Source organism: Ischnura elegans, chromosome 7 (assembly GCF_921293095.1).
Source record: "Ischnura elegans chromosome 7, ioIscEleg1.1, whole genome shotgun sequence".
Taxonomy (NCBI): Eukaryota; Metazoa; Arthropoda; class Insecta; order Odonata; family Coenagrionidae; genus Ischnura; species Ischnura elegans.
The window spans coordinates 4,125,184-4,152,641 of NC_060252.1; the positions used below are offsets into that span (position 1 = coordinate 4,125,184).

Consider the following 27,458-nt stretch of genomic DNA (forward strand, 5'->3'; position numbering starts at 1 on the left):
GACCAAAATGAACAAAGTCAAAAAGTTTCAAGATTTAAAAAATTATTTTAATAAGAGAAAAATAAATTTGAATTCTGAAAATGGGTCAAATGACCCCTGCCGCCCTTCTAGTGTTAAAGTAACCAAATTTTAACACGTGAATATGAACCTCATTTGGATCATTTTGAGACTAAGAAAACATAATTTTTCTCAATTCTGAAAAATAAGGGCCGGCCTAGTGCACATTCATCTTCCTCCTCAAATTTGACTTGAGAGTGAGCGCCTCGGAGAGCAATGTGTCACGTGTTGGGGCGAACGGACCGGGATTGGATATTTGAGAGGGACATCTGGATCGGGGTATGTGAGGAAGCATTGATGGACTGGCTGAAGAGTACCATCATAATTAGTACATGTACTCTATGCCCTTGTTATTACATGCTGTTTCTTGCGTAGAATTTGGATTGCCAACTGATTTCATTGGCTGGCTTAGATATTGAATTTGCCGAAGAAGAGCTCCTAGAATTCCTCTTCCATTGTTTCAACTCCACAAATGATAATACCCTGATTAGTTTCTTAGACTTTGAAGGCTCCTATAGGTGGGAGAGCTTCTAGCATGTTGTAGGGAGATGGCAATTCAAATGGAGTAACGATCCATTGAATTATGTTTTGGATTATGAATTCTATGTGATTCACGAAGAGTGTAAGGAGTGCAATGTGTCAATGGATTGGAATTAACGTGGAAGTAAAACTGAGTGGACTTTGTAGACACTGAAGGGAAATTAAACATTTTTCTGCTGGAAGTTGAATTGTAGCAGAGTGGAGTCTAAATATGTGATCATCACGGTCGAATGGAAAGATATTTGTTCAGTCCTCACTTTCTCCATTCCAGAATGCTCATGGTCCCTCTTCACTGCTCTTTCATTGTTTCCAGTTGTGTGACTGAGCTAAACTAATCTATTTCAAATTGTGTGCAATGGATTGTCACACTCGCACAATGTTTGTTCCTCGCTGTAGAGACGCCGCTGACGGTGGCCGCTTGCACACGCACCCCGGCACGGGTCATTGTGGCGCTTGTCAACGGAGGTGCTCTGCTCGACTTCCGCACTAAGGATGGGTCCACTGCAATGCACCGTGCTGTCGAGAGGAACTCCTACGAGGCGGTCAAGACGCTGCTGGACCTGGGGGCATCACCCAACTACCGAGATGCACGTGGCCTCACACCCCTGTACATAGCGGTGGCGGGTGTGCACCACCCCCCTGGTGCTATGGTGCATGCCGTCGCTGCTGCCACCAGCTCATCGTCGCTCTCTTCGTCTGTGTCATCGTCATCGTCCCCTGGCCCCCCTGGTGCATCGCACCACCATCACCACCAGCACCATGGCACCCCTGGCCACCCCAATTCCGTCCCGCCCAACAATGGGCCCGCTGATGCCATGCTGTGCGAGGCATTGCTGCACGACCATGCCGTGCTGGGTGCGCAAGACCTTCAGGGCTGGCAAGAGGTCCACCAGGTGCGTTGAATGCTCTTCTTGGATGTTCCATTGTGTACTGCTTTGGATGTTGGAGTTAGATTCTCTTTGTCTTTTCAAGGTACTAGATCAATTGATATTTCAGCCGGTCATTTTCTCATGATAGCCAGAGAGAGCATTTCCTCCTTCTAACAATATCATAAAAGTTGCAGGTTTGTATCATATTTTTTTGGGCCACAGGGCTTGTGTACTGTCTCAAGGACTGTCTGCTGCAAATTTTTTTCTTGGAGCTGTGTGGAGTTCGAGTTGTGTTGAGCAACACCTCATTGCATTTTGAATGTACTTGAGAGTTACAATGCTCTATCAAAACATTACATCCATTGCTCTTATTTAATTCCAGATTGACTTCCTAATACATAGTTGTCAATGCAACCAATGGATTTTTTTAAATTCAACTAAGCTTGCAATGTTTTTAAATAGCATTGTATGATTAATGTGGAGCATTCCATTGTAGCCCTATTGCTGATGTAATAGGTTTGGGTGTGTAAATTAAAGATAGCACGATAAAAAATTGCATCACAACATTAAAAAAAAAATGCAAAATTAAATAATAGATTAGCACAGAGCACGCAAGAATGATGCATTACATTTTTCACAATGCCATAATTAAAATGTATCCTTGTGGCATTGCTGTTGCGTTGCTGACACCACCTGTACTTATACGTAATAGTATCAACAATAGTTTTCTCCCGGCAGGTATTGCAGAAAGGGATTACATCATTTGGAAAAATATGGAAAAAGTAATTGAATATAAAGACACCACCCGCTGTATGTATAAACTTTATGGGCCCAGCAAGGAGTTGTATGTATAATTAGCTTCCATTGCATTTTAATATTCCTTTTTGCTGAGAAGGCAATTTTTTTATTAGTGGTTGGGTGTTTTTCATCTACTCGACTGGATTTAAATTTCTATTTGCTCATGCTGCGCTAACTTTTTTTTCAATGACTCCTCGTGCTATTAATGAGTTGAAATTTTTGGTAGTCTTTTGCCGATTAAGCAAAGAATGTATTAGATGGTTCTATTTAGTTCTTCTCTTCCAATCAAGTGTCTTGTCTTTCCCTCTCTCCGCAAAGGCTTGTCGAAATGGTCTTGTTCAGCACCTCGAGCACCTGCTGTTTTACGGAGCGGACACGGAAGCACGGAATGCTTCGGGGAACACACCGCTGCATGTTTGTGCCGTGGACAACAGGGAGTCTTGCGCTCGGCTGCTCTTGTTTCGAGGGGCTGACCCCAATGCGCTCAACTATGCCAATCAGACACCGTACCAGGTGGCCGTCATTGCTGGAAACCTGGAGTTGGCGGAGATAATCCGCAACCACCGTCCTGAGAGTGTGGGTGAGTGTGGCATCTGTTGCGCTGTTGCGCTCCTCCACTCATGAGGCTGAGGCTGGATCACCATTTAGTTGGTGTATTTATATCCTGTGCGTAGTGAGAGTTTGCTCGGCTTTTTTCATCCTCTGCCTGACGAATGCTTTTTGAACTAGAGAAGATACTGTTTAGCCACCTGCCCCCCCACTCCCCCCTCTCTCTCTCTCTCTCTCTCTCTCTCTCCTCACTCCCTCTCTTGCGCAGGCACTGCTCTCTTGCGTTGCGCTCATGTTTTTAACGTTTGAGTGAGCAGATGCAGTCTATAGGGCAAAGAACTTTGAAGAGTAAAAGTGAATGCTTTGATTAATACTGTTTGCTTACCAGTCGAATCATAAACACACTAATTTTGATGCTCCCGAGAGCCGAATCCCTACTGAGTGTTCGACTTGATCATGTATCGTTTTTACACTGTCTGCGGGGCTACGTAACATCTGTAAAGGGCATAGGGCGATGACATAAGCCAAAAGATCTCTGCAGTGTCAAAAATGGGACACCTCATAAAGCTGCCGTTGAATTTAGTCCATCAGAATACTTGGCATTAGGAAAGTACTGTTATTCGGTTGTAGCTTAGTGCACTCTTGTGGGTGAACTCCATTCGTGTGCAGTTCAGAGCATTCTCAGAGGAAGGAATTATTGACATTTGGTGGAAAATTGAATTTTAATTCATTTCCAAAAAAAATTATATTGACCTATGCAAAGGATTAACATTTATGATTCAAGTTTCTGTGTATATGTAACATATAATCATATATATGTGATTTCCAATGTAAGATATGATTTAAGTACGGTGTGAATGAGTCGCCTTTCCATCTCAAGGTTACTTCCATTTTCACCCCTAGTAAGCTGAAGTCCTATTTTTGATATTTTCAGTTTTATAAATAGTTTTCACTAAGCTGTTTCTAGACAAAGGATCCTGAAATTTTGACCTAAGCTATAAAACATGTTTCTGTTTAAACAAAAGTGAAATTTTATTTTATAATGGTCACAATTTAAACTAGAAAATAATTGAACATTGTCTTGTCTGGGGTCTTTTTCTGTTTTATTTAGTGCTGCAAACACTATTATTAGCTTCTCAATTCCATTCAATTTAAGTTACACCAACTTCACTTGAGCTTTCTTTTATTAAAAACCCCCCAGCTCCTAAATGTTCAATTGTATTGATCATGCATGTGATTGCAAATTTTCCTGCCTTATGCTGTGGATGGTAATAACATAAAGGCAACAGACAAAGTGAAGTACCTGGGAGTTACGATAACCTCGAACCTCTCATGGGGAACACACATAAGTAATATTTGCTGAATAGCCCTGAAGAAATTAGGATTCGTTGAGCGTATTGCGGGAAAATTTTCGGAAGAGAAAGTAAAAGAAAGGTGCTATTTCGCACTCGTCTGACTGCACCTTGAATATGCAGCGAGCGCATGGGATCCGGTACTGAAAGACTTAATCCGCGAACTGAATGAAATACAAAGGAATGCTGTGCGGTTCGTCAAAAACTGCTATGGTCGTACAGACAGCGTTACGCAGATGTTAAGCAAATTAGGCTGGGAGTGGCTGGAGAGGCTGCGCGCTAGGCTTAGATTGCTTTAACATTTGAGATTGGATTTTTTTAAAGAGCGACACGGAGATCATAATATTAGAGCCACACTATATTTCCAGGTCCGATAGAAGCGAAAAATTAAGAGAGATGTTTTGCCGAACGGATAGATATGGGAATTCGTTTTTTCCCCGAACCATAAAGGACTTTAATAAATGCTAGTCCTAACTTTGTTAGAGAACTTCATTTTATGTGTAAAGGGATGGTGTCCTAATGCCCCCTGCCACACGCCTTTTAGGTAGCTCGCGGGGTAGTATGTAGATGTAGATGAAGTATTCAATGCAAATCTTGAAATGATGTTGAACACTACTTTTTAGAAGTAGGTGCAGTCTTTCTCTTGCTCATAAAGGTGTAAAGCATTGTATCGGAAGAGTCTACCTCCCCGTAAATTTATTGCAATTGTGAATAATTTTCTGTTTTAATTCAGTTTTCTCTGTCCTAATTATATTTGGCTCCATTTCCTCTTGTGTTGGGTTAGCTTAACTTGAACGAAAGAGAACCACTGTCCTTTTTAGGATGGTTTCCACATGCATGAACAGTCCCTTAACTGGGATTCTCTCCCACGGTGGTTTTCCTTCTGCAAATTTCAAAAAGAAATTCCTGTTTTCCTAGAAGTACAAAAAAGGTTTTAAGTCATGTTCTTTTTAATCTTTGGCTGCTATTAGTGACGAAGTATATCATCACACCTTAAATATCACCATAGTTCCTCTCATTTAGCCTTTTGAAAAATTTATGGAGCACTTTCTAAGTCAAATGAAAACCTGTTACATTATTGTTAAATATATTGATATAAAAATTAATAGCAGCTAAATAGTGTGCACTAAAAGTGCAATGCCCTAATGCCCTTTAGCCTGTTCTAACTTGATAGAAAGCATCTTTTGGGATGAGCTCTGAAAATATAGGGTAGTTGTCTAATTTTGCTCTAACATCCCCAGTAAAGGGAATTTGAGGGAATTCCTCATTGTGCGTTAAAATCATGAACGTCAAAACACTTATCTTAATGCCATATTTCTCTTTTTAATTACTACCAAATTGCTCACCCAACTTCGTGTATTGTTTTAATCTTCATCTAGCTGTGAGATGGTCTTTATACATGGAAATATAAGACATATATAGTGGATGATGATCAGGCCCGTGCTGGATCTCCTCTAGAGATATCCTCGTGTGCCCTCCTCTCCCGAAACTGATAGATTTTTACCGTCAGATTACCTGCAATGAGCAGTTAACGTTCAATCATGTATAAATTAACAGGATACCTTACACCGTCTTTAGTAAATCATAATTCAGATGAATATAATTCATTCTGGTAGTCCTTCCCCTGTATAGTGTCGACACCCTCTCGTCATGGCCGTCCCTTGCCCTAAGAAGGGCTGATGTGATATCAATGACTTGTAGAGGAGACAATTCGACTACATTTGTCTTCCTCAGTGATGCATTACTGTGGTGAAAGGCATCTGAGTTTAAAACCATCCTGCGAACAAAGTTTAGGGTGAGATTATGCTGAGAGTCTTACAGTCTAGATGACATCTGCTGCAAAATAATGCCAACACGAGCACTCATTCGCTGTGCTTCCCTTCTGCTCTTCCGCTTGGGCCAACCAATAGAAAAAGATCACTCGCTGCAATTTTGCAATCAATGTAGAGCTATCCTCTCAATAGGCTGTATTTATAATAATGAACTTCTGCTGAAATATAGATTCAGTTAGCTACTACGATGAGGAGAAATATGGAAGTTGAAGTTTAAAAAAAAAAAAAAACTGAAATACTCGGTAGGTAATTGAAGTGAGTTCAATTTTCAATGTGACAGCTTAAACCAGCTGGTTTGCCAAAGAAAGTGCATTTTTGTGACTTTTTAAGTGACTCACATATGTGATGCCAGTGCCTGTTTAGCTATTAACAGCCATGTTGTAAAAATTTTCTTTTATTTTGACGATAAATGTTCTAACAACTGCAAAAGTAATTACATGTAGTGTCTGATTGGTTATACTCCTGAGTAAGAAGTTGAAATTGCTGTACCCTCTTAAGGACTCCCTTATATCATTATTATGAACACTCATCCTAATCTGTCCTAACCCTTTAGGATGTTATCAATTAGCAATATAACTACTTAGTTTCATGCATTGTAGTCAATTTTTTGCGTTTGCTTTATTTTCCCTAAAAGTTGGGTGATTTTGTGTGTGTTTTTTGTTGTAATGTTTACATTAGGTTATCATACTGAATAATTCAATTGATTAATTATTTAGTGGTTAGTTACTCTGATCATAAATTGCCGATTGCACATCCTTGTTGAAATAAATTTGAAAGACTTATTTTATTTGTCATGGCAATTACTATATCTATGCTCTGAAAATTTTCTAAAGTTTTGGTAGCCCAATGATAGAATTATATATTCTTAATTTAATGCTAGAGAAATATTTTGACTGTTTTTTGCCTAATTTTCAATTGGCTTTTTGTGTTAATCATACTGTGTACTTAGGTGTTTACCTGAATTAATTTCTCTTTTCTGAACATTTTAATGTTGCAAAATGTGCTTTTGCTGTCTCCATAGTTGCATCTCTTCATGCTTTTTGCCTATTTGGTTTTGGATTGCAATCCTTTAAACCATAGTTAAATTCCTCTTATGTATGTGTTCCCTTATTTTTAGTCATACTCTGACAGAGAATTAAGCAGAGACATAGTAAATTGGATTTCTCCATGTCATAGCTACATGGTGTGCACTTTGTGCGCATGGGCCTTGAAAACATGCACAGATAGGTGGATGGTTTGACTACATCCTAGATAATGCATAGGATGAATGTGTGTGAATGGCGCAGAGTCAGGTGCCACGGAGCGTTGTTGTGGGGAGGGAGGCAAGGCGGGAGGACGACAGCAAGCAGGCAGTGTCAGCTACTCCACTTCCTCTTCCTGCTTTCCAACCTGCTCCTGCGTTTGTTTTGTTTGTCTTTTGCACCTTGTCTCCCTCAGTGACTTGTTTTCACTCCTCTCTTGTCTGCTCTCTCTTTGCGTTAGCATTTGCGTCTTCAGCCAGCCTGAATCACTTTGCCCCCCTCTTCTCCTTCGAATCAGTGAGCCCCGTCACACTAGCAATCCTCAATTCTGAGACTCAGCCTTTGAGCAATGAGAGCAGAGAGCTGCTGCTTCTTCTTCTTCTTCTCCGACCCATCATTTCCTTTGAGCCCCAAAGGAAATTGGGGCATCACTGAGCAAGTATAATATCTTAATTGGTCCTGTAGATATGTTGGTATGCATATAAGATCCATCAAAAAGAACTTAAGAATACCTATGCATAGCACTTAAATGGGTATGAGTGGAAAAAAGTAAGCTACATGGAAATATTAGTTGAGATTCCTCATTGCTCAGCATTGCTCATTGCTTGATACATACTCGACAGGAATAGATTCACTAACACTTTAAATGTTATGTACAATTGAATATTTTTTAAGTTTTGTCTTAAAAAGCACAAGTCTTTGCTCTATTTTATTTCCCTTGGGAATTCTTTTGAATGTACCAGCCATAGTCATCTGTCATTGATGGAAATATCCTTTGGGCATGGGACACATTTTGCATTTGCTGACTTACGTGCTGCCCAACTACCCCTGCCTTTAAAAGTGCCTCTGGACGCCGCAAAGTGTGTCCAGTGAACAACCATGCAGATGGCTCTCCGTTACTTTTGGTGGGAGTCTCAGTGTTTGTGTGAAGGCATGTTTCCTGCGAGAGATAGTTCATCTTCTCTGGGAAACAGCCTTCACGAGCGAGTTGCAACACTGCATTGTGATTCAGGCGTTGTGCTGTGAACGATCGATGGATTGGCCCTAGAGAGCGTTGTTATGCAATGAAACCACTCGTCCTGAGTAGCCATAAGACTGCAATCACCCAATCTTTGCCATTGCTTTGTTTGTTTATTTTTTATTATTTTTGATGGATTATTATCAGAGTCACGCAAGCCTCTATTGAGTCTTCTGTGCTGACCAAAGTGAAAGATTAATTTCTGCCCCCCTCTCTCCTCCTTCCCTGCGCAATGCACTCTTGCGCAGTACCCTTCCGGGAGCCCCCACGCTACAACCCCAAGCGAAGGCGCTCCGGCTTCCCCCCCACCTCGTCCGCCTCGTCGTACACCATCTCGGAGCACCCCCTGCCACCCTCCCTGCCTCGCACCCACTCCGACTCCCGCCTCGAGAACCCCCCCCCCCTCATCCCTTAGGGCCTCGTCCTCGCTGGCCGTGACGACGACTGCGCCACCGCTGCCAACGCCCCACCAACGCATCCCAGCACCACCCGCTCTCCCGATCAGCAGCAGGGCGGTCGGCGCTCCCCCCTCCCCCTCCCCCTCGAACCGATCCTTGCCGCCCTTCAGCTCAGCGTCGTCCTCGCTAAGCGAGGGCAGCTCGACGGGGAGCACGGCGACGGGGAGCACCGTGACGACAGGTGAGCAACACACGAGCGGAGGGGGGGGGGGGGAGAGGGATCGAGCGAGCAGACATGCTCGCCAGGACTCGGTTGGGGAAGAAACTTGTAAAGAAGTGAGGGATTATGCTCTCGGAGAGACCAAGAGCATTTTAAACCTTTTACTGGGGCGTAAAATTACTTTCATTTCTGTGAAATTGATGTGGGAGCTGGAGGGAATTGTTATGCTTCCAAGGGTATGTATGTTGCATTTCAAGGCATCACGCTTTCAAACAAACTGTCTTGTGTGCTTGCCACTGCTGTGTTGTGGTGGCATGAGCACTCTTCTCTTTGGGTTGGGGAGCATGGGGGAACGCTCGACAGGAAGGCAACAAAAGAGTGGTGATGGGTGATGAGGCCGTGATTGCATTGTGCGAACGTCTTCTCTCTCTGTCCTCTTTCTGCAAACATTTCAGCGCAAGAATTTGCGTGTGCGTGTGTGTGTGCATCTGTGTGCACGCACATTATAGGGATGGTGTGCGTGGAAGGCCCCCTTCTGCTGCTTCCGTCCCACCCTCTCTCTCTCTGTCTCCCTCTCTCTCTCTCTTTGACAAGTTAGCATGTTTGAAAAGGGACTCCTCCTTCTTTTGTCTTTCATTTGTTTCCATGCACACACGCGCACGCGTTGCATTTTATGGTTAATTAATTGTTGATGTAGGGAAAATGTAAATTTGAAGGAAATGCCAGGTCCAACATGCCTTGCCTGGATTTCATTCTGTGACATGAAGCCAGGGATGATGTGTAGAGGGGGATTGGCCGTAGGCGTAGTGTGCCGTACAGTAATTTGGCTAACGTTGGCAATACCACGACTGCTCCCTTTGTCCACTCATGTGTCGCCTCGTTAACATGTTTTCATTCTCCTCTCCCTCCCATAGTTTCCACTCCCTTGTGCACGACTCAGCCTTTGCATGATATGTACCCTTCCATCCAGACTGTTTCTGAGTGTCTGACTTGTGTGTTGAAATTGAGCGTTGATTAAGAAATGCATGAAGTGTTTGGCATTTTTTCTTTTAGCAATGACAGCTCTTAAGCTGCCAATTTGATGCATTAGTATCCTTACTATGTTTATTATAATTTTTTTCAACTCATGTATTGTCTTGAAATACCGCCTCTTTACTGCTGGTTCACAGTCTTCTTTATTGCTACTAATCTAGTTCATGTTCACTCATGCTGAGGCATTCTTTTTCAATATTCAAATGCATTGCATTGCAATTCTGTAATTATTTAAAGTATTGAAAACAACAGCATATCACATGTGAGAATATTTTCATGAGAAAATAAAATCTTTGTTGTCATTCATCGCAGGACTTTTTCCCACGACCTGAGGTGAGTCTTTTTGCTGCTGTTCAGTCCAATTTGATGTTAGTTAATTTGATTGATGGTGTCAGCAGCAGGCACATGCTCTCCTGTGAGTGCAGATGGGTGAGTGCTTTTGCCTTTTCAGACAAGAGCCTGGACACGGTGAGCAGCGATAGCTCGGGCGTGGGCACTTCGAACAGTGGTGGCAGCACGAGTGTCTCAGGGCGTGTGGAGAGTGGGGAGCAGACGGCCATGACATTTGAGGCTGGCACCACCAGCGTCGTCTGCATCGAAGACTACCCTGGCACGCTGCCTGGCCACCTGCCCATATCCCGTGGGGACATCATCGAAGGTAGGCACTGCATGCGCTCTATTCCGCTCCACGAGTGCACACTTACCAAATTGGAATTGTTTCGCTCGACTGCTGCTTTAATGTACAGGCATCCCCCGAGTTACGTAAGAGATGCGTTCCGGCAGACTATGCGTAAGTCGAAATTTACGTAAGTCGAACCTTTGCGTTGGCGCTTCAGATATTGCTGTATAACAAGTTGTATCGTACAGGAATGAGCGCAACCACATACGCCACCACATCCATCGCTAGAACTGCAAATTTTCACGTTGATTGCTGACTTGGGATTTATAAGCGATTTTTCTACAGAAATTAATGAAATTTCCTTCGAGGAATGACAAAAATGGGTCACTTTGTTATTTTTAGCACGTAAAAAACTCTATAACTATTCGATATTTTTTCTACCATAGGTTGTACGAGCGAATATCTACTTCTTCGCGCTCGCATTCGAAAATTAACGTAATCATTTGAAATACGGTTATCGCTTACGTAAGTACGGATTTACGTAAGTCGAGACATACGTAACTCGGGGGATGCCTGTATTTATGGCCAAAGTGAAAAAACACAACATCATGTCAGGAGCGTGAAGCAAAATATTTACCTTAAATTTTAAGCTATTTAATTTAAGTATCCTTGCTTATGATAGAAAAATTATTTTTGAAGTTATAAATACAGCACGCTCCCGAGTATCCAGCTGCGGTTTATCCGTATTACAGCTTGTCCGTGCATGAGTTGTACACTTTTCTGATGTTTTCCCCTATTTAAAAAAAAATAAAAATGACTCTAAAGCAGCATTTTCATTTTAATGCTAGGCTGCACCGTACTTGTTATTTCTATTAGAATTCCCTTCGTAAAATGGAATTATTATTTACTTGCTGACAAGGAATGCTTCAAGTCTACTTGGACGTCTGCTCTAGCAGTGCTGACGACGATCTGTGGCGGAGAAAACTCTCGATTATTTTTTAAAGATTCTTTTCCAATCGTAAATTAAGAAAAATGTTATTACGATCTTTAATTGCATATTTCATATCGCAAATTCGCAATTATTGCTGTGGCCTTGCATGCGGTTGAATAGGCCCCAAGGGAACCGGAGATTTTGTCGCTCTCAGGCATGCCGTGGCGAGCCAAGGTCAAACTGTGGGGAAAGGGAATAGTAAAAGTGAAGGCAGGGAGGGAAGTGGAAGTAGAGATGGCATGAGTCATGGTCGGGCACTCGCCTGCGTAGACAATTTTTCATAAGTCCTGGTTTCCCATAACTGCTGCTGCGTGATTGCATGCCCGTTGCCTTCACAGGAGTTCCTTGATCCTGTTTTCCTAGCGTCGCAGTGTGCAATGGCATTAAACTAAACTAACCTTAACCTTTATTGAATTTTTGTTGAGAAATCTTTCGGCTGCAATCGTGTATCGGCCGCAAGACAGGAACTGTACATTCAACAAGAAATACCTATAATTTCACTTATATTCCATATTCTATTATTCACTGCCTTTGATGCACCAGCTCAAAGATAACATTGCACATTAAAAAGGATATTAACGGAAAAAAGAACGTAAAAAAAATAAAACGTTATCACCATAACAATCAATGAAAATTAAATCATTTTTACCTACCTATCTTTAATGGAAGGTTTGTTTAGAAATCTTTCAACTGCAATTGTGTATCGGCGACAAGACAGGAATGTAAATTATCAAAAACAATGAGTAATTTCCTACCTTATATATCTCCTCTTTTCGTTTGAATAAATGTCTTTGATGTAAACAAATTTTTGTTCTTAATGAAAGAAGCCATTATGAAATTGACTTTTCAAAAATTACTTTGTAAATTTCCTACCTTATCTTCATCATACTTTCGTTTTAATTTGTGTATCTATCTTTTCATTTTAAATCCTCTATCTGCTTTCCGGTTTTGCTCCTTTTGTATGCATAAACATGTATGTTGCTATGATATTTTGTTAGTATCTGATTGCCGTGCCCATTGGATTTTGGTGGCCATTTTTTTAAAATAATCCCCATACTCAATTTTAAGTGAATAGACGGATATCGGAGTAACGCCAATGAAATGCTGGCGTTATTTTTGATGCTATAAAGCGACCCCAATTCACTTTTAGGTTGGTATTTTGAGACAAAATGGGGGGGGGGGGAGAGTGTAATATGTATTGTGGCCAAATAGCATCTTCGCCAAAATAGTGCAGCCTCTATCTTTTTACAGAAAAGTCCTATCAGTTCATATTCTATAAATTAATGTGGGATTATTGAGTGCATTATATTTTCAATGAAAGCAGTCAAATATTTATGCCTTTTAATTTGTGGCATTGAATATTTTGAATTCCACTCTCCAAAGGTACTTTGTATTTTAAGAAAGTATAAGCTTGGAGTTACAATTGCATTTCAAACACAATTATCTGGAGTAATTTGTATTTTGCATTCAAAATACAAATTGTAGGAGTACTAATTTGTATTTGGCATTAAATTGAATCATATTTTGCCCACATATCTGGCTAAGGGGAATTTTCCCGACAAAAGTTGATCTTGTTGTGTTGACCAGGGAGAGGAGTGGGAGGGCCAAAAGGAAGCTGGAGATGTGCTGGTGTTGTCTTGCATTCAGAAAATCAAAATTTGAAATTGAAAGAATACAAGTTTCCCAGTTTACTGTTGGTCATTGGTGGGGAAAATATGGCTACCATTGAATTTACTGGGTTTGAATGACCTACTTGTAGTTTTATTATTGTTATTATTATTTTATTTGCTCCGCGATCTTGTACATTAAATAATGTCCCAGATATAAGGCACGTCAAGTCATACAATATATACGTATAGATACCATGATAACAAACAGTATATTAACCTTTATACACATACATATTTACATTAAAGTGTTAAAGAGCATCATCTAGATATTCCTCAACTGAATAATGCATTTTTCTTAGTAAGAATTTTTTCAACTTATTTTTAAACAAAGTATCATCATTAACATTTTTAATATCAGCAGGCAAATTATTAAAAAGTTTTATGCCCATTTCTCTGGGACCCCTTTTAGCCAAATTTGTTTGTACAAAATTATGATGTATATCACTATGAGATTTTGTATAATGACTATGTACATTATTATTATTAGTTTACTTCTGATATGCCTCTTTAAGGGACGATCAAAAGAGATTTTGGTCTCTGAACTCCAGTGCCGTCTTTGAACCTAAATTCCTGCCTGTTGAGGGTTGCCTTGGCAACCAAGCAGCAGCAGTTGCACCACGTGCACGAGGCATTTGATTGTGTGATGTGATTGTGCTGTGTTGGGAGAGAGCTGTCAACAACTCAAAGTGCCTGCCTCTCTCTCTACATACCACTCTCTTCTCTCTCTGTGTGCCTTGCAATCTGTAGTGACGGGAGCGACGGACTGTGGCCTGCTGGAGGGCTCGCTGCACGGTTCGTCTGGCCTCTTCCCCACTCACTGTGTGCAGGAGGTTGAGGTGCGGCAGGGCGTGGTGGTTGCCGTGGGAGTGAGCAGGGCTTCGAGGGTGCGTGGGCGTCGGGAGAACAGTGTTAAACATTTTGCCACTGCACCCCGCCTCAAGAAACAGTGAGTTGAAGGCACAATATTTGCACCATATTCCTCTTCTCATTGAGTCACCGTGGGAGACAAACTTATTTATAATTAACACTTTCAATGCTGACCATGTAAAACTCAAAATCGTCCCCTGGTGCGGCTGTTATTTTTTTATGCAAAACACATGCATGGATGCCAAAAGAGCTGGGAAAAATAATGAAAAAAATTTCTTGGGTTTAATTTGTCAGCTATGAATTTTTTTATTTATGACGTGATATCACGTCAAATGCACAGCGGGATATAAACGTGATGCGGGTTGCATAAGGTCGGCTTTTTCCCCACGCCACCGTTTTCTTTCAATTTTTTTGTGCGCTATGTATCCAAAAAAATACAAGGAAAAGGAATTTGTAATGTTCTGCTGGTATCGCCATTGGTATTTTGCCACTGCCATAGGGAAATTTTTGGCTTAGATGGATGTAATGCAAGTTATAAGTACAAGGAATCGCCGTGAACAGCTGTTTGATTGGGATGGTAATTCTGCGCAAGATATTTTGGCGTATTCCTTGTACAGTAAAACCTCACCTTAACGAACTCCCGCTAAACGAAGAACTCCGTTCAACGAACAAATGCTATTGGTCCATGTGCCAGTCGCACCAATGACTTTCATACTAATTACGGGGTTACGTTCCAAAAGAGCAGAATATACGTACTGAAACCTTTTTTTTTCACGGATTTTATTTCAATTCACTAAATTTTAATATTATGTTAATAAAATTTTTCGAATCATCTAATTTCTTTCGAAAATACGCAGAAAATGTAAATAAAAGTTAAAAAAAACAAGAACTCAGTAAGCTATCGAGTGAAACTTCCTCTTGGCGTTTAAGTTGACATTCCACTTATTACGTCCACTATAAATAAAAAGACATATCAAGAATCATAACAAATGTAATTGTTGAACCCGCACTCTGGATACCTTTTAATTTTCACAGCAGAATTTGAGATTCGGCAGGTGACATTTGTGATCGCATATATTTTGCATGTTATTCAAAAAAGACAAAAGACAAACGGAATTCGGGTGATATTTCGTACAATATGGTTGACGAAGGTGTACATGAATTAAACGGCACTCAAACAAAAAAAACACAATTAGAAAGAAGATCTTACTAGTTTTATTGAAAGCTGTTTGATGATGTTTAGTCATCTTTTTTGAAAAATCTCTCCAATGAAGGCTTTCTTTTTCCCTTGATGAAGGAGCCTATAGCAGGCAGTCTCTCTCCTAAATAAATCACCTAGATTAGAGTCAACTACCAACGATTCCCTTCATTGTATACGTTCGTATTGCTCGCATATACTGCCATGTGAAACAATTGAATGTTGGGATGCGCTGTAAACATTACAGGAATTTAAAAAAGTTACAGACCAACGTCCGAAAGTCCGAATTTAGCGTACGGAAGTCAAGTAAAAGGTGTCGATTTTGAACATACGAAAGTGCGAATTGTACAAAAGTCGAGTGTACGAAAGTCGAGGACCGCCTGCCGTAATTACATATGATTTGTAAAATAAAACTCCAATAAAATTTGTCATACTCACGCATTAATAAAAAGAAATAAAATAATACAGGGGGGAAGATGAATGGAAATTGGCTTACCTTAAGATAAAAGAAAAACTTTCACCCGATCCTCCTAGGAAAGGTTGCTTGAAACGGTGTCCACAAATGCGCTGCTAGATCCCTGCTGAGCAACTTAGGGGCGCAAAATGTCATAATAGAACTGAACCGAGGTCTTACAGAGGGCCGGAACCCTCGGGGTACGCATGACGTGATATCACGTCATCAGCACCAGGGGATAGCGCACTAAGACGTGATATCACGTCATACCGCACTCAAGGCGTTAACCTCCTTTTAACAAAGAACTCCTTATTGTAACTCCTTCATTGACATTGTTTATACACGAAGTGAAAATTTCCTTGAACAGTAGAACAGGATACCAATTTTGATGGACTCTTCTTATCCTGACCACGGCAAAAAATTTGCAATAGAATTCTTAGATTGTGGGGTTTAATAATTGCCTGATTCCATTGGCAATGGAGGGAGCTGTGTAACTAGAGAAAGCAGAAAGGAAACATTTTCAACAAGGAGGAGGGAACTTACTGTTGGCTATTCCGTTCATCAAATGATGAGAAAGCGGCCAGTTGAATTCACGCTGTTTTGATAGAATTCTCCTCCTGAGTATCCACTAAACTCAATCAGTGGGCTCTCTTTTGAATTTTGCAGGTTGTGGGCCCTCTGAATCCCCTCCAAATTAACTCCTAAGTTTCATGGTCCAGCTAAATGGGCCCAGTCATGTTTAGTCTCACAATGGAAGCTTTTGACATGCTGCCATAACTGCAGTCTCAGTTCCCCTCTCCTACGTATTCCTTTGAAAATCAGAGGTTCTACTGTTGGGCAAAAAACCATGTACATTCTCTGTCTGGATTGTTGTGACTTTAGTCGACGTGACTATAGCGTTTCTTACTTAGCAGGGAATATTATCCGTCCCTGTGTGATGAAACGGCAGTTTTCATGTGCGCCATGTTCTTTCACTACTGGGAGAGAAAACAAGTGACGAATACAGGTGCTTACAAGACAAGCCACTCAAGGCGCTGGCGTGCGTGGTGGTAAACATAAAGCACATGCAAACATACAACATGGATAACCCTCTTGATTTGTTCCATGATTAGCTAGTGCTAATCAAATGAGTGCTGTTCGAATCATCAAGTTCCACAAAGACCTCGGAGTCGAGACCAAGTTTATGGAGCTTAATTTTTCTTTGAGTTTTGGCTTTCATCTTAGAAATTGAGTACAGATATCTCCTGCTTAAAACGTGACATACTTCATGAGAAAGTGCTTTCTAAGCGAATTCATTTGAATCAAAAATGAAAAAATCCATTAGAAAACATGTTACTGCTTATTAAGTAAAAACTTTTGGGCTATGTCACCCCATCGATTTTAGGGTGGCCCTAACGTTTCCTGATCGATGCTGGTCGCTCTCTCTCAAGGGATTCTGAAGAGTTGGAAATTTTTTATTCAGATGGGTGTCTGTGTCAGGGTGTGTGGGGAGGGGAGCGGGAGGGTGGAGGAGTAGGTTGTTGATAGTTTTTCCGGATTACGGACTGCCAAGTGAGACTTATGTCAAGGCCCTGTTGACATTTTTTGTCTTCTCCTCTTTAGTCAGGTCTATGGCCTCTTGTGACGTGTCTCTGTTCGAAACCTTTCACTTAGGCAACAATTAATGCTTCCTTAAGGACGATTGTGTGGACCAGTGGTGAGTGTTCAGGTACTGCAGACTTCATTGACTGCCCCTGTCAAAGTGCTCTCTCGTGCTCCTCTATCCATGTTTTGACCAATCTGCCTGTTTCACCTATGTAGTTCTTCCCTCAGGTCTGACAAAGAATTTGGTAGACCCCTTCGACTTGCAGTTGAGTTCTATTCATGACAGTTTTTATGTGATGTTTTATCTGCACATGGCATAATTCTATGGAAACACTATTGGCATTATTCTTTCTACTATCTGTAATTGTGTAACAGACAGCATTCTGGGAACAATCCAGCCATGCACCTCATGCATAAATGAAAAACTGCACACAAAGAAATAATTGTTCACAATTATGCTAATAATATTTTAGGTACCTGAGAGTAACTGATAGGAAAATGATAATTCTCAGATGAAATGATTACTCTGTGTCATCCTCTCCTTTCCTAGTTGAATACATTCAATCCTGAACTGTTTTCATTTTCAAAGAAAGGGTCCAAGGAAAACTGCTTAGCTTTGGTGCTGTTTCCTTTGAGAATCCATTTGTAGCAGCCTGTAGTAGAATTCACTTCCTGAGAAACCTTTGCACTTCTTGCTTTGTCGGGATCTCCGTCTTCAAAAATTTTCTTTCCTCTACAAGACTGAATGTCCTGGCTATTTCTTTGTTTTTAAAAATGCAATGTTCATGGGAGAAGTCCTTGCTGCAGGAATCTTCATGAGCATTTTCTTGCAGGACTTGAGTCAGATCTTTTCTCCATTTATTCTGTTGCACATGTAGGAATTTTTCAATCTCCTTTTCATCCACTTCCTTGAAGCCAGTGTGCCTGGAAATCTTAAGGATATTACCTTGAAAGGTGGAAACACTTTCATTGATGTCAAACACTTTAAAGTGAATGCATTCCGGCCAGAATTGGTTCCAAACTCTGTTCATGTAGGATGTTGGCACAGCAGTCCAAGCCTTGGCGATGATGTCAATTGCTCCACAAGCATCATAATTTTTCCCAATCCTTTGACTGATTGCTCATCTCTGCCATCAGTTTCGTAATTGTTCTTTGGACCTAACTTGCATAAAATGTTGCTATTATGCCATGGTCCACTGGTCGGATAATGGACATCAAATAATAATTCATGTAATAAGGTTGATGTCGATTGACACAGATAAATAATTGTGAGGCGAATCATAATAAATAATCACCTATAATAATTGTGGGTATAAAAATATATTATCTGCCAAATATGGTAAGACTCGTATGTCATCTCTTTGATTAACCCTTTCCAGACATTTGAGTTCGCTCCTCAGCATATGACTGCTGTACTGAGCCCAAAGAGAGATTATTCCGTCCCCAACGTACGGGGCATTTTTGCATTGGGACATTTGTGAAGAAGGGTGTCGCGGATCACACACACACTGTTGGTGGTTGCTTTTGGGAAATGCTGCACGGGTAACGTTTTCCCACTCAACGTTTCACTCCTCGTACTGGGAGCATTTGCAAGAGAATGGGAGGGAAACCGCCCTCGTCCTGAGCTTATATAGGTTTCGTTAACATATTATTACCCGATTTGAATTTTCACGGAAGGCGATAGCTGTTGGTCATTAGATTGGGCCAGGAACCCTCTCCATATGCGGCTGAGGTTATATCCACCCTCCCTATTGAAGTTGTTTGGCCTTTTCGCTATCTCGACGGATTCACGTATGAGACGCGGATGATATTCTTCCGTCTCCGCCAATACCCGTGTAGTGTTAAACATTATTTCATGCCCAGGGCTGGAGGCATAATGTTCAGCGACCGCTGATGTATCCCACTGATGAAGTTTCATCTCAACTCAACATCTCAAGAGATGATCCTGGGATGCAGTGAAGAGGATCTTCAGATACTTAATTTTACTCAAAAGCAAGGGCAACTGTTCAAAGCATTGTTGCCATAGAAAATATAGAAGTCTGAGAGAAGAATATCCCATTCTGATTCTATATTTGCCAATGACTCTACTATTCCCCTCACAACCACTGAAGTGACGATGACGTGCTGCATGACCAAGTCATGAACAGCAAGTGACCTCTTTATGACTTTCAAGTACAACTGAAGCAGGGTAAATGGTGACCAGGCCATTAAAGAGATGATTGGGATGAATTGTTTGATAATTGAAAGAGTAATCCTTCCTGATGTCCCCACCATATTGCTTGATGGCTGAAGCACCATCTGATCAATTGGGAATCTTGCATTTCATCTCACAACTGAACATTTTGATGTTCCTTTCTGCTCGAGAGAAGCAAATACATGCATGGAGAATTGAAGCTGGGATATGTTGGTGGCTGAGCTGCAACCTCCCTCTTCCAGCATGGCCTTTCACTAGAAGTCCACTGGAGTCCCATGTTTGGCAGGGAAAGATGAAGCATTCTAGACCACACATTGCCTTGGATACGTTTGACTTTTTAGTTGATTGTAGTGACCGTGAATCTTTCTGTAGTGTAAAGCAGTTTGTTGTCTCACATTGTCTCATTCATAGAAAATCTATCTCATAACCACCTCCCATTTTAAGAGTGCATTGATTTATTAAGTTGAGAAATTTGGGTCCAATCAACTTCATGATGTCATCTTCGATAGTCATCTCTCATCCATCAACTTTATGATCAAATAAGAACAAGAGTGTGGTCTTGTAGCAATTATTTGTAATGTGTGAATTGTTTTAGTGATGCAAATACCACCTCACTGTTGTTTGTATTTGATGATGAAGTTGATGGGACCCTAATTTCCCAACTTTATAAATGAGTAATGAGGTGAGACGTGGACCATGTAAACTACAACTTTGAGAATGTAAAAGTGTTCCATTCCACCCTAATGCTCACATTGCCTCTCTTTTGTTTCAATGGTTTTGTGTGATCACAGGTTGCCTGCAGAGCCAAGAACTGTCATCCTGCATCGAGCACGACGTGGCTTTGGCTTTGTGCTGCGTGGTGCCAAGGCCACGTCGCCCCTGATGGAGCTGACGCCCTCTGAGCGCTGCCCTGCCCTGCAGTATCTCGATGACGTAGATGCAGGCGGTGTGGCAGACATGGCTGGCCTCCGCAAAGGGGACTTCCTCCTCGCCGTGAGTAATCCTATCAAAGAATACATTTTGCATGATGGCTCGGCAGTCTTGTAGGGCACGATTGTTCACTGCTTACTGATTAAATGCCTTGAGTACGAATAGCGTTGTGGACTGACGCTGCAACCTGCATTGATGGTCACGAGGGTGAACAAATTGATAGCATGGCGATGAGAGTCTATGGAATTCAGAATTTCCATCAAAAGCATTTTAATTCAATTTTCATTGCCACAGACTCAGAGAAAAACTTCCTTTTCTGCATCGCCTATAGGCATAGTTTGATTTGTGGCTGATTAGTTTAGAGGGTTGTTTATTTTTCAACCTATGATGGGCCATTGGGACAGTAGAAGACAAAGTCATTGATTTAAAATTATGAAGTACACTTTTGGTGGATTTTGCTCATAATCACACGGTAATTGAGTGTAGACAAGCTTTACTATTTATACTTCTTCGTAGAATGTTGTTGTCATGATCTTAAGCCCTTTCCAAGTGCCTCTGTAAAAAGCTAATCTTATTTTACCTGCAGGGCTATTCTATTAAACGGGGCCATACGTATGGCCGGCCGTAAGTTTCTTATGGTCTGACCCGAAATTACGGCCTAAACCGATTCCACTCTCGAGGGGCCATATCGTATGGCCCGGCCAAAAGTCTTAACGCCCTTTCTGCAGGCGAGTATGAGAATTATAATTGGTACTATAAGTTTGGTTCACTTTTTTATACACTAGTCATTTTTTTGAGAAGGAAGTTTGTTCCAACGTGAATAAAAAATTAATTATATGTTCCTTAACCGAAATGGACTCTTATTAAAGGATAAATTTGGATTTTCTTTAAACACTAATCTAGAGGCAGACGCTGAAGATCTTTAAAACAAGTGAAGAACGCAAATCACGGGCGAGAAGAAGCAGAAGAAATTTGTACCGTGCAGTATTATAATATTCGTGAATTGTGCATGTAATGGATAGAGTTAGAACATGACATCCTATTGTAGTTCTAACCCCCTTCCTCTCCTTCCAATGGTGTAACTATTATCTCATGGCTGCAATCATTTGCCCCCAAAAGCCTTATAAATCCAGCCAATGCACGAAATCTAAAGATGAAATTGAAACTTTAAGTTTCATTAATTTTATTATCAGAGGCTTATGTTTCGGTAGCTGTATAAAGTTAAAACATCAATATGAGACTATTCGAGACTCAAATCACCGATGGCGGCGCTGCAGGCGCTGACAATATGGCCGACGCAGCGAGGTTAGGGTTCTGATAATAGCATAGGCGTAGTAGGAGCACAACTCTGTGGTATTAAGTATCGTCGAGGCATCCCGCTGTATCAATTGAAATATGTCGAGGAAGATTTTTCTTGGTTATGAAGAGGTATATAGATACCTAGGGGCAACAACGAATACCGGCTGTGCCACGCAGGGAGAGTGTATTTTAAATGAGGGAATTGTTAATTTCCGTTGGTTGCCTTAGCCAGCAAGGCGGTGAATTGAAAGTATTGGCTTTGGAAAGTATTGGCTATTGGTAACGCATAACATATATTACTTACAACGTTATCACAATACTAACAAAATAACACTGGACGGCATGATTATCGGCCCTGACACCATTCCTGCTGCTTTTACTGTAAAATGACCTCCTAAATCCGAATATGAACTCCGTTTTTTCCCATCACCCACCATTTTCGGGGGAGCTCCCCCTCCATTTTTTATCACTTTTCAGTCATTTGGAGGAATTAAAACGATTACTTTAGCATTTTTTCTAAGGGTTTTGAGGGGTGCAAATATGGTAAGGAGGTAGATTCGGGGGGAATAAGTCTCCGTAAATTGTGTGAAAACGCATTAAGAATTATCAATTTTGCCATTTTTTCGCAAATTTTCACGTATTTTTAAAAATTTCCAGCTCCCATTTCACGTCTTCCTCCACCGAATGATAAAAACATACAGTAAAACTTCGATTTTACGCACTTCGATTTTACATCAAGTCTCGTTTTTACGCAGCGGCACTCAAGTCCGGCCGGAAAGCATAGGGAATTGCAATGGTGAAACTTCGATTTTACATCTTTTCTTGATTTTACGCAGTTTTTCGATTTTGCGCAGCATAACCCCAGCCCCTAAGAGGTCGCTAATCTTGATTTTACGCAGTTGTCTTTCGGCTTGTTTTGAAAATCCGACTAGAGTAATAGGCAGTTAGGTTATTATTTCGTCTCAATGAGTTGCAAAAATGAATACATGAACGGTTGAAATGACATCGTGCTGTTGAGCGTGAAACTAAATATATCGCGAATCTAATTATTGCTTCCCCGTGAGCCCTCTCAGGCTCCATTACGAACGCGAATGTCGCTCTTAGTTCAAATTCGCCGTAGAAGGATATCGAAACCTAAAACACACGGCAATCGCCATGCGTAACTACTTATGATTAAGACATGATCGCTGGAGATATTAACATTATCACCTTTCGTTTATTATTCGACTTATTGATCGATGCTGTTTATATCCAGAATTATGAGCTACGGAATATCTACCGCCAACGCAAGGCTTTCTAGAATTTTGCCAACGCTATGTTTTCCGTCACCCCAGCGAAATAAAACGGCGAAATGAGTCGTTAAAAATACTCCCGTGCCAAAATTTTGGCTTCCAAGGTGATCCAAAAAAGATAGTCGTACTTCTAGTATGGACGTAAGTCGATGGTGATTCAACACGATGGTAAAAGCAGCATGCATTGTCTCATTCCCAGGCTAATCCCACATCTGCGGGACAAATGGAGGCGAGGAAAAATTGCTTGCGCTGCGCGCTTATCAGAACCGACTCAACTTGTACCTCATTGTCAGACGGTTTAAGTTAAACATGGTTGGAACTTGAATAGCTATTAGCTTAACTCCGCTAGGTGGCAAGCGTTTTAACGGAACGGGATTTAATGCCCTCGGAGAATAACTCGCGTCGTCAATCGTCATGCAATCATTGAAGTCAAATTCAAGACGTGAGTGATAAGGCAGTCAGGAATGGTTTAGTACCATTAAATCGAAACACAAAAAGTGTCCGGTGTTGTTATCAGATATGGGGAAGCAAAATATTACGTGAAGCTGAGTCACACGGCTTGTGAGTCGAAGGTCCCAGCGCTGAATTCGCGGAAGAATGCCGACAGAAAAGCTATACCCCGGAAGAGTCAATCTACTAATGCTAAAATTTCATGGGGAAATTTTTTTTAATGCGTATAAATTATAAAGAAGGAAAATTTTTCAGACTATTAGTCATTTTTTATTCATCACGGGCGGCATGACGGCAGTTGCGCGGTCATTTAAATAGCTCACTTAAAAAAAAAGATCTAAGCACCGGAAAAATCTGAATTTCCGAATATCCCGGGTCCTGTGTGCTCCGTATTATCTATGGTATGCTATTTGGAGGTAACCAACAACTGGGGTCATTAGCGCCATGAAGTAAGGGCAGGGGGGTTAGGAACCCTATGTTGGCATTAGCCAGGTTGTAATGATAAGCTCAAAAGGGACCAGGACTTAACGTCCCATCTGCTGGACAAGAGTGGTGCACTGGAAGTGCCCTCCACATTAGACTCAAGTAGGGATAGGGCCATCTCTGATAAGTCTCTGCTACTGCCTGGACTTGAACCCAGGCCCACAGGGTGTAAAGCCTTTGTGATGTATTAGCAAAATTTTGCTCCCTGTTAATGGGGTTAATTTGGATGACTATCCTCAGGTATCTCATTTCTTCAATCTCCAATCTTTGTTTGTCTGCTGGTGGTTAAACGGATATCCTGAAAACTGCTTTTAATGAGAATATTTTCAAAAATTAGCTTCTCTGCGACCATTAAGTATCACCATCCCGAAATTTCTCCTAGGTAACAGAAGTAATCTTAGTGCCAGAAATGCTGGCATTTCAACCATTTTGTTCAACCATGGGAAACACTGTTCAGGAATGCAAATTTGTTTCTCTTACGGTAACACGTCATCTGTGGTGTTGCTTTTGAGTAAATAAGATTATTAGGCTTCATTTTCCGAGCAATAATGAGCTAGTGTTATCCTGAAAACTATACTCCTCCTCAATACCAACTCTTGATTTTACACACTTTGATTTTACACAGTGCCCATATTTCGGTCCCTCCAACTGCGTAAAATCAAAGTTTTACTGTATATAAAACAAGAAACAGCAGCAATAATAAAAATATTTTGCTGCATAGCAACAATGATTAAAATTTGTATCAATACCTCGGAAGGTTCACTTTACTACGCTGGCCCTCACAATGCCTCGCCCGCTTAGCCTTGGACGGCAATACTCTTAGCTTTCGCAGCCAAAAAGGAAAAGTAATACTTCCTTATTCCACGAAAAATATAAGACTAAGATTTAATATTCTCATTTCAACTAAAAAGTTTTCTTTCTCCTTAAGAATGGAGTTGCACAAAGTATCAGCCTCTCTAATCAATTGTGTGTATTGAAGTTGTCGTAATCTTCCCTCGGTATCTCTAGCAATCGCAGAGTCAACATTTTTCGCTGTTTCGGACAAGGATGATCCTTTTTTTCCAAGTAGTTAAAATTGTGCAAAACAGTAGAAGTTCAGCGTGGAGGTTTTCGGGGTTACATATATTCATCTCTGCAGACAAATCTGATCGCAAATCAATCTACAGAATCTACGCGGTAGTAACCCCGAAAACCTCCACGCTGAATCCTCACCACACCGCGAAAGCCTACACAAGGATTACAGTAGAAGTTGTTTCACTCCAGCTTTTTCCAAGTGAATGTCAGTATATGGGCTTGAGTTGTGATCATTAACGAGATTAAATGTGTAAAAATCATCCTCATCGCTTCTACTATGTTTGCGTTGAATTGACTTAAGCATCGCAACAATTACCTCTTCTTTTAATTTTTAAAACTGCTTATAAATTTTACTTTGGCGGCCAAGTTGGCGGTCAGGACTAGGATTAAGCTCCAAGTGTTTGTTGCACCACTTGTTACAGGAATTTAACCAAATATTTGGTCAAACCACTGTAGCATATGGCACATAGTTTCGCGTAAATGAATGACAATCCCGTAGAAAAGGGCATAAAAATCTTTTCCTGTCTATCAGCACTGAAATTACTTTTTATGGAAGGTAAAGGCTTGTTTTTTTCTGTAATTAAATGCATTATTGATAGAACTGATGATGCCATGTGACCCAAAAAATGGAGACTGTTTATGGATTCGTCAAAGACAAGCTTTAAAGTGGACCTGTTGGCCAATGGGAATGAGTTACCTTCTGTCCTGTCTGCATACTCTGCTGATATGAAGGAGACGTACAGATATTTCAGTTGAATCCTTGAAAGAATTAATTATCGTGATTATAATTGGTAAGTTTGCGCTGATCTGAAAGTTGTCACTCTACTTATGGGACTGCAATCAGGCTTCACGAAATAGTGCTGCTTTCTTTGTGAATACAACAGCCGCGCCCGTGAAAATTCATTACATAGTACGGAATTGGCCTCTGCGAGAAAGCTTTACTCATGGTTATAAAAATGTTGCTTATGTTTCCCTGGTTTCGACAGAAAATATTCACTTGCCACCATTGCACATCAAATTAAGACAGATGAAATACTTTGTGAAGGCAATCGAAAAGACAGGAGCTGAATTTCAATTTCTAACTTAATTTCCTCGTCTTACAATTAGTGAGGCTAAAACCAAGGAAGGAACTCGTGGACCCCCAGATTAGGAAACTTTTCAAAGATTCGACGTACATGAAACACCTGAATTATAAATAAAATCGAGCTTGGCTTGGATTCTGAAACGTGTGTTAGCTGTGAGAATGAGCTCAGAAACGTGTGAACTGCTGTCAGCGTATTAGGCCACGGGGTTTAACGTGTCACTAAAAATGCATTTCCTTCATTCACACCTGGATATTTTCATAGAATATTTAGGAGCAGTTTCAGATTAACACAGGGAATGGTTCTATAAAGACATCATCAAATTTGTGAGGAGATTTTCAGGGAAATTGAATGCGGGAATGTTGATTTATTAGGCCTACTGCTGTTTTTGCATGAGAAACTTCTACTTCACTTCACACTGGTTATTTTTTTCTTTGTTGATGCGCGTGTGGTATTGAGGGCACCAGCATGGTAGCGTACCTTCTCAACTGTTGGCACACATTTTCATTATTTTTTCTATGCCGTGTACCTAAATATTTTTATTATTGCTGATATAATCTGTTGATATTTATATTTTTCCTTCATTGTAGGATATTTGGGGTATGGGAAAATAAAATAGGAGCTGAAAAATGAAGAAAATAAGTGAAAAAATTGCGAAAAAAGGAAAGGTTCATCATTTTAATGGGTTTTTTAAATCATTAACGGAAATCAATCCCCCCAAATCTACAACCTTACCATTAATTATCATGTTTTAGAACTTTTCACCTCTAAAAAACCTAATGAGAAATATAAATTCTAATATAATCCTTTTCATTCCTCCAAGACATATGAAAGTGATGAAAATTAGAGTGGGGGCTTCCCCCTGAAAATGGTAGGTGATGGATGAAAGCGGATGTCATGTTCGGATTCAGGAGGTCATTTTGCATAATAATTAGCAGGAATGGTATCAGGGCTCAAAAAAATTGTTTTTGCCGTCGAGTGTAATTAGAGAAAACACAATATACCCAACAATGCCAAAGATTTCTCAACGTGGTTTCCCACCGTCGGGGTTTACCGTCAAGGGGAATGATGAATTGCAGTGATCAAAATCAATTAAAAGACCTCACACACATTTATATAAATGCATAAAATACATTACTAACGAAATTATCGAAGCTTAACACTAACAATTTATCCAGAGAAAACTGACTACCTACCCTACAATGCCTATGATTTCGCAACGTGTTTCTATATTACCAACGTTGTGTAGTTGAGTGACGAATTGTAGCAATAAAACCAAACTAAAAGCCTCAAGCACAATATCAATGGATAAAATATATTGCTTACGACGTAATGATAGCTTCATGTCAACAAAATAACTACAGA

At 40.7% G+C, this 27,458-nt stretch overlaps 1 protein-coding gene across 3 annotated transcripts in view; it reads left to right on the forward strand.

Annotated features, from left to right (window-relative positions):
* The window catches only part of LOC124162918 (SH3 and multiple ankyrin repeat domains protein 1), a 212,181-nt gene that overhangs the window by 154,245 nt on the left and 30,478 nt on the right, over positions 1 to 27,458 (forward strand). For all 3 annotated transcript variants that reach the window (XM_046539656.1, XM_046539657.1, XM_046539654.1), the window contains exons 6-10: positions 994 to 1,490; positions 2,583 to 2,844; positions 10,358 to 10,564; positions 13,934 to 14,132; positions 20,275 to 20,476. In XM_046539656.1, the coding sequence (XP_046395612.1) occupies positions 994 to 1,490; positions 2,583 to 2,844; positions 10,358 to 10,564; positions 13,934 to 14,132; positions 20,275 to 20,476 (1,367 nt within the window). The remainder of the gene's footprint in view (positions 1 to 993; positions 1,491 to 2,582; positions 2,845 to 10,357; positions 10,565 to 13,933; positions 14,133 to 20,274; positions 20,477 to 27,458) is intronic.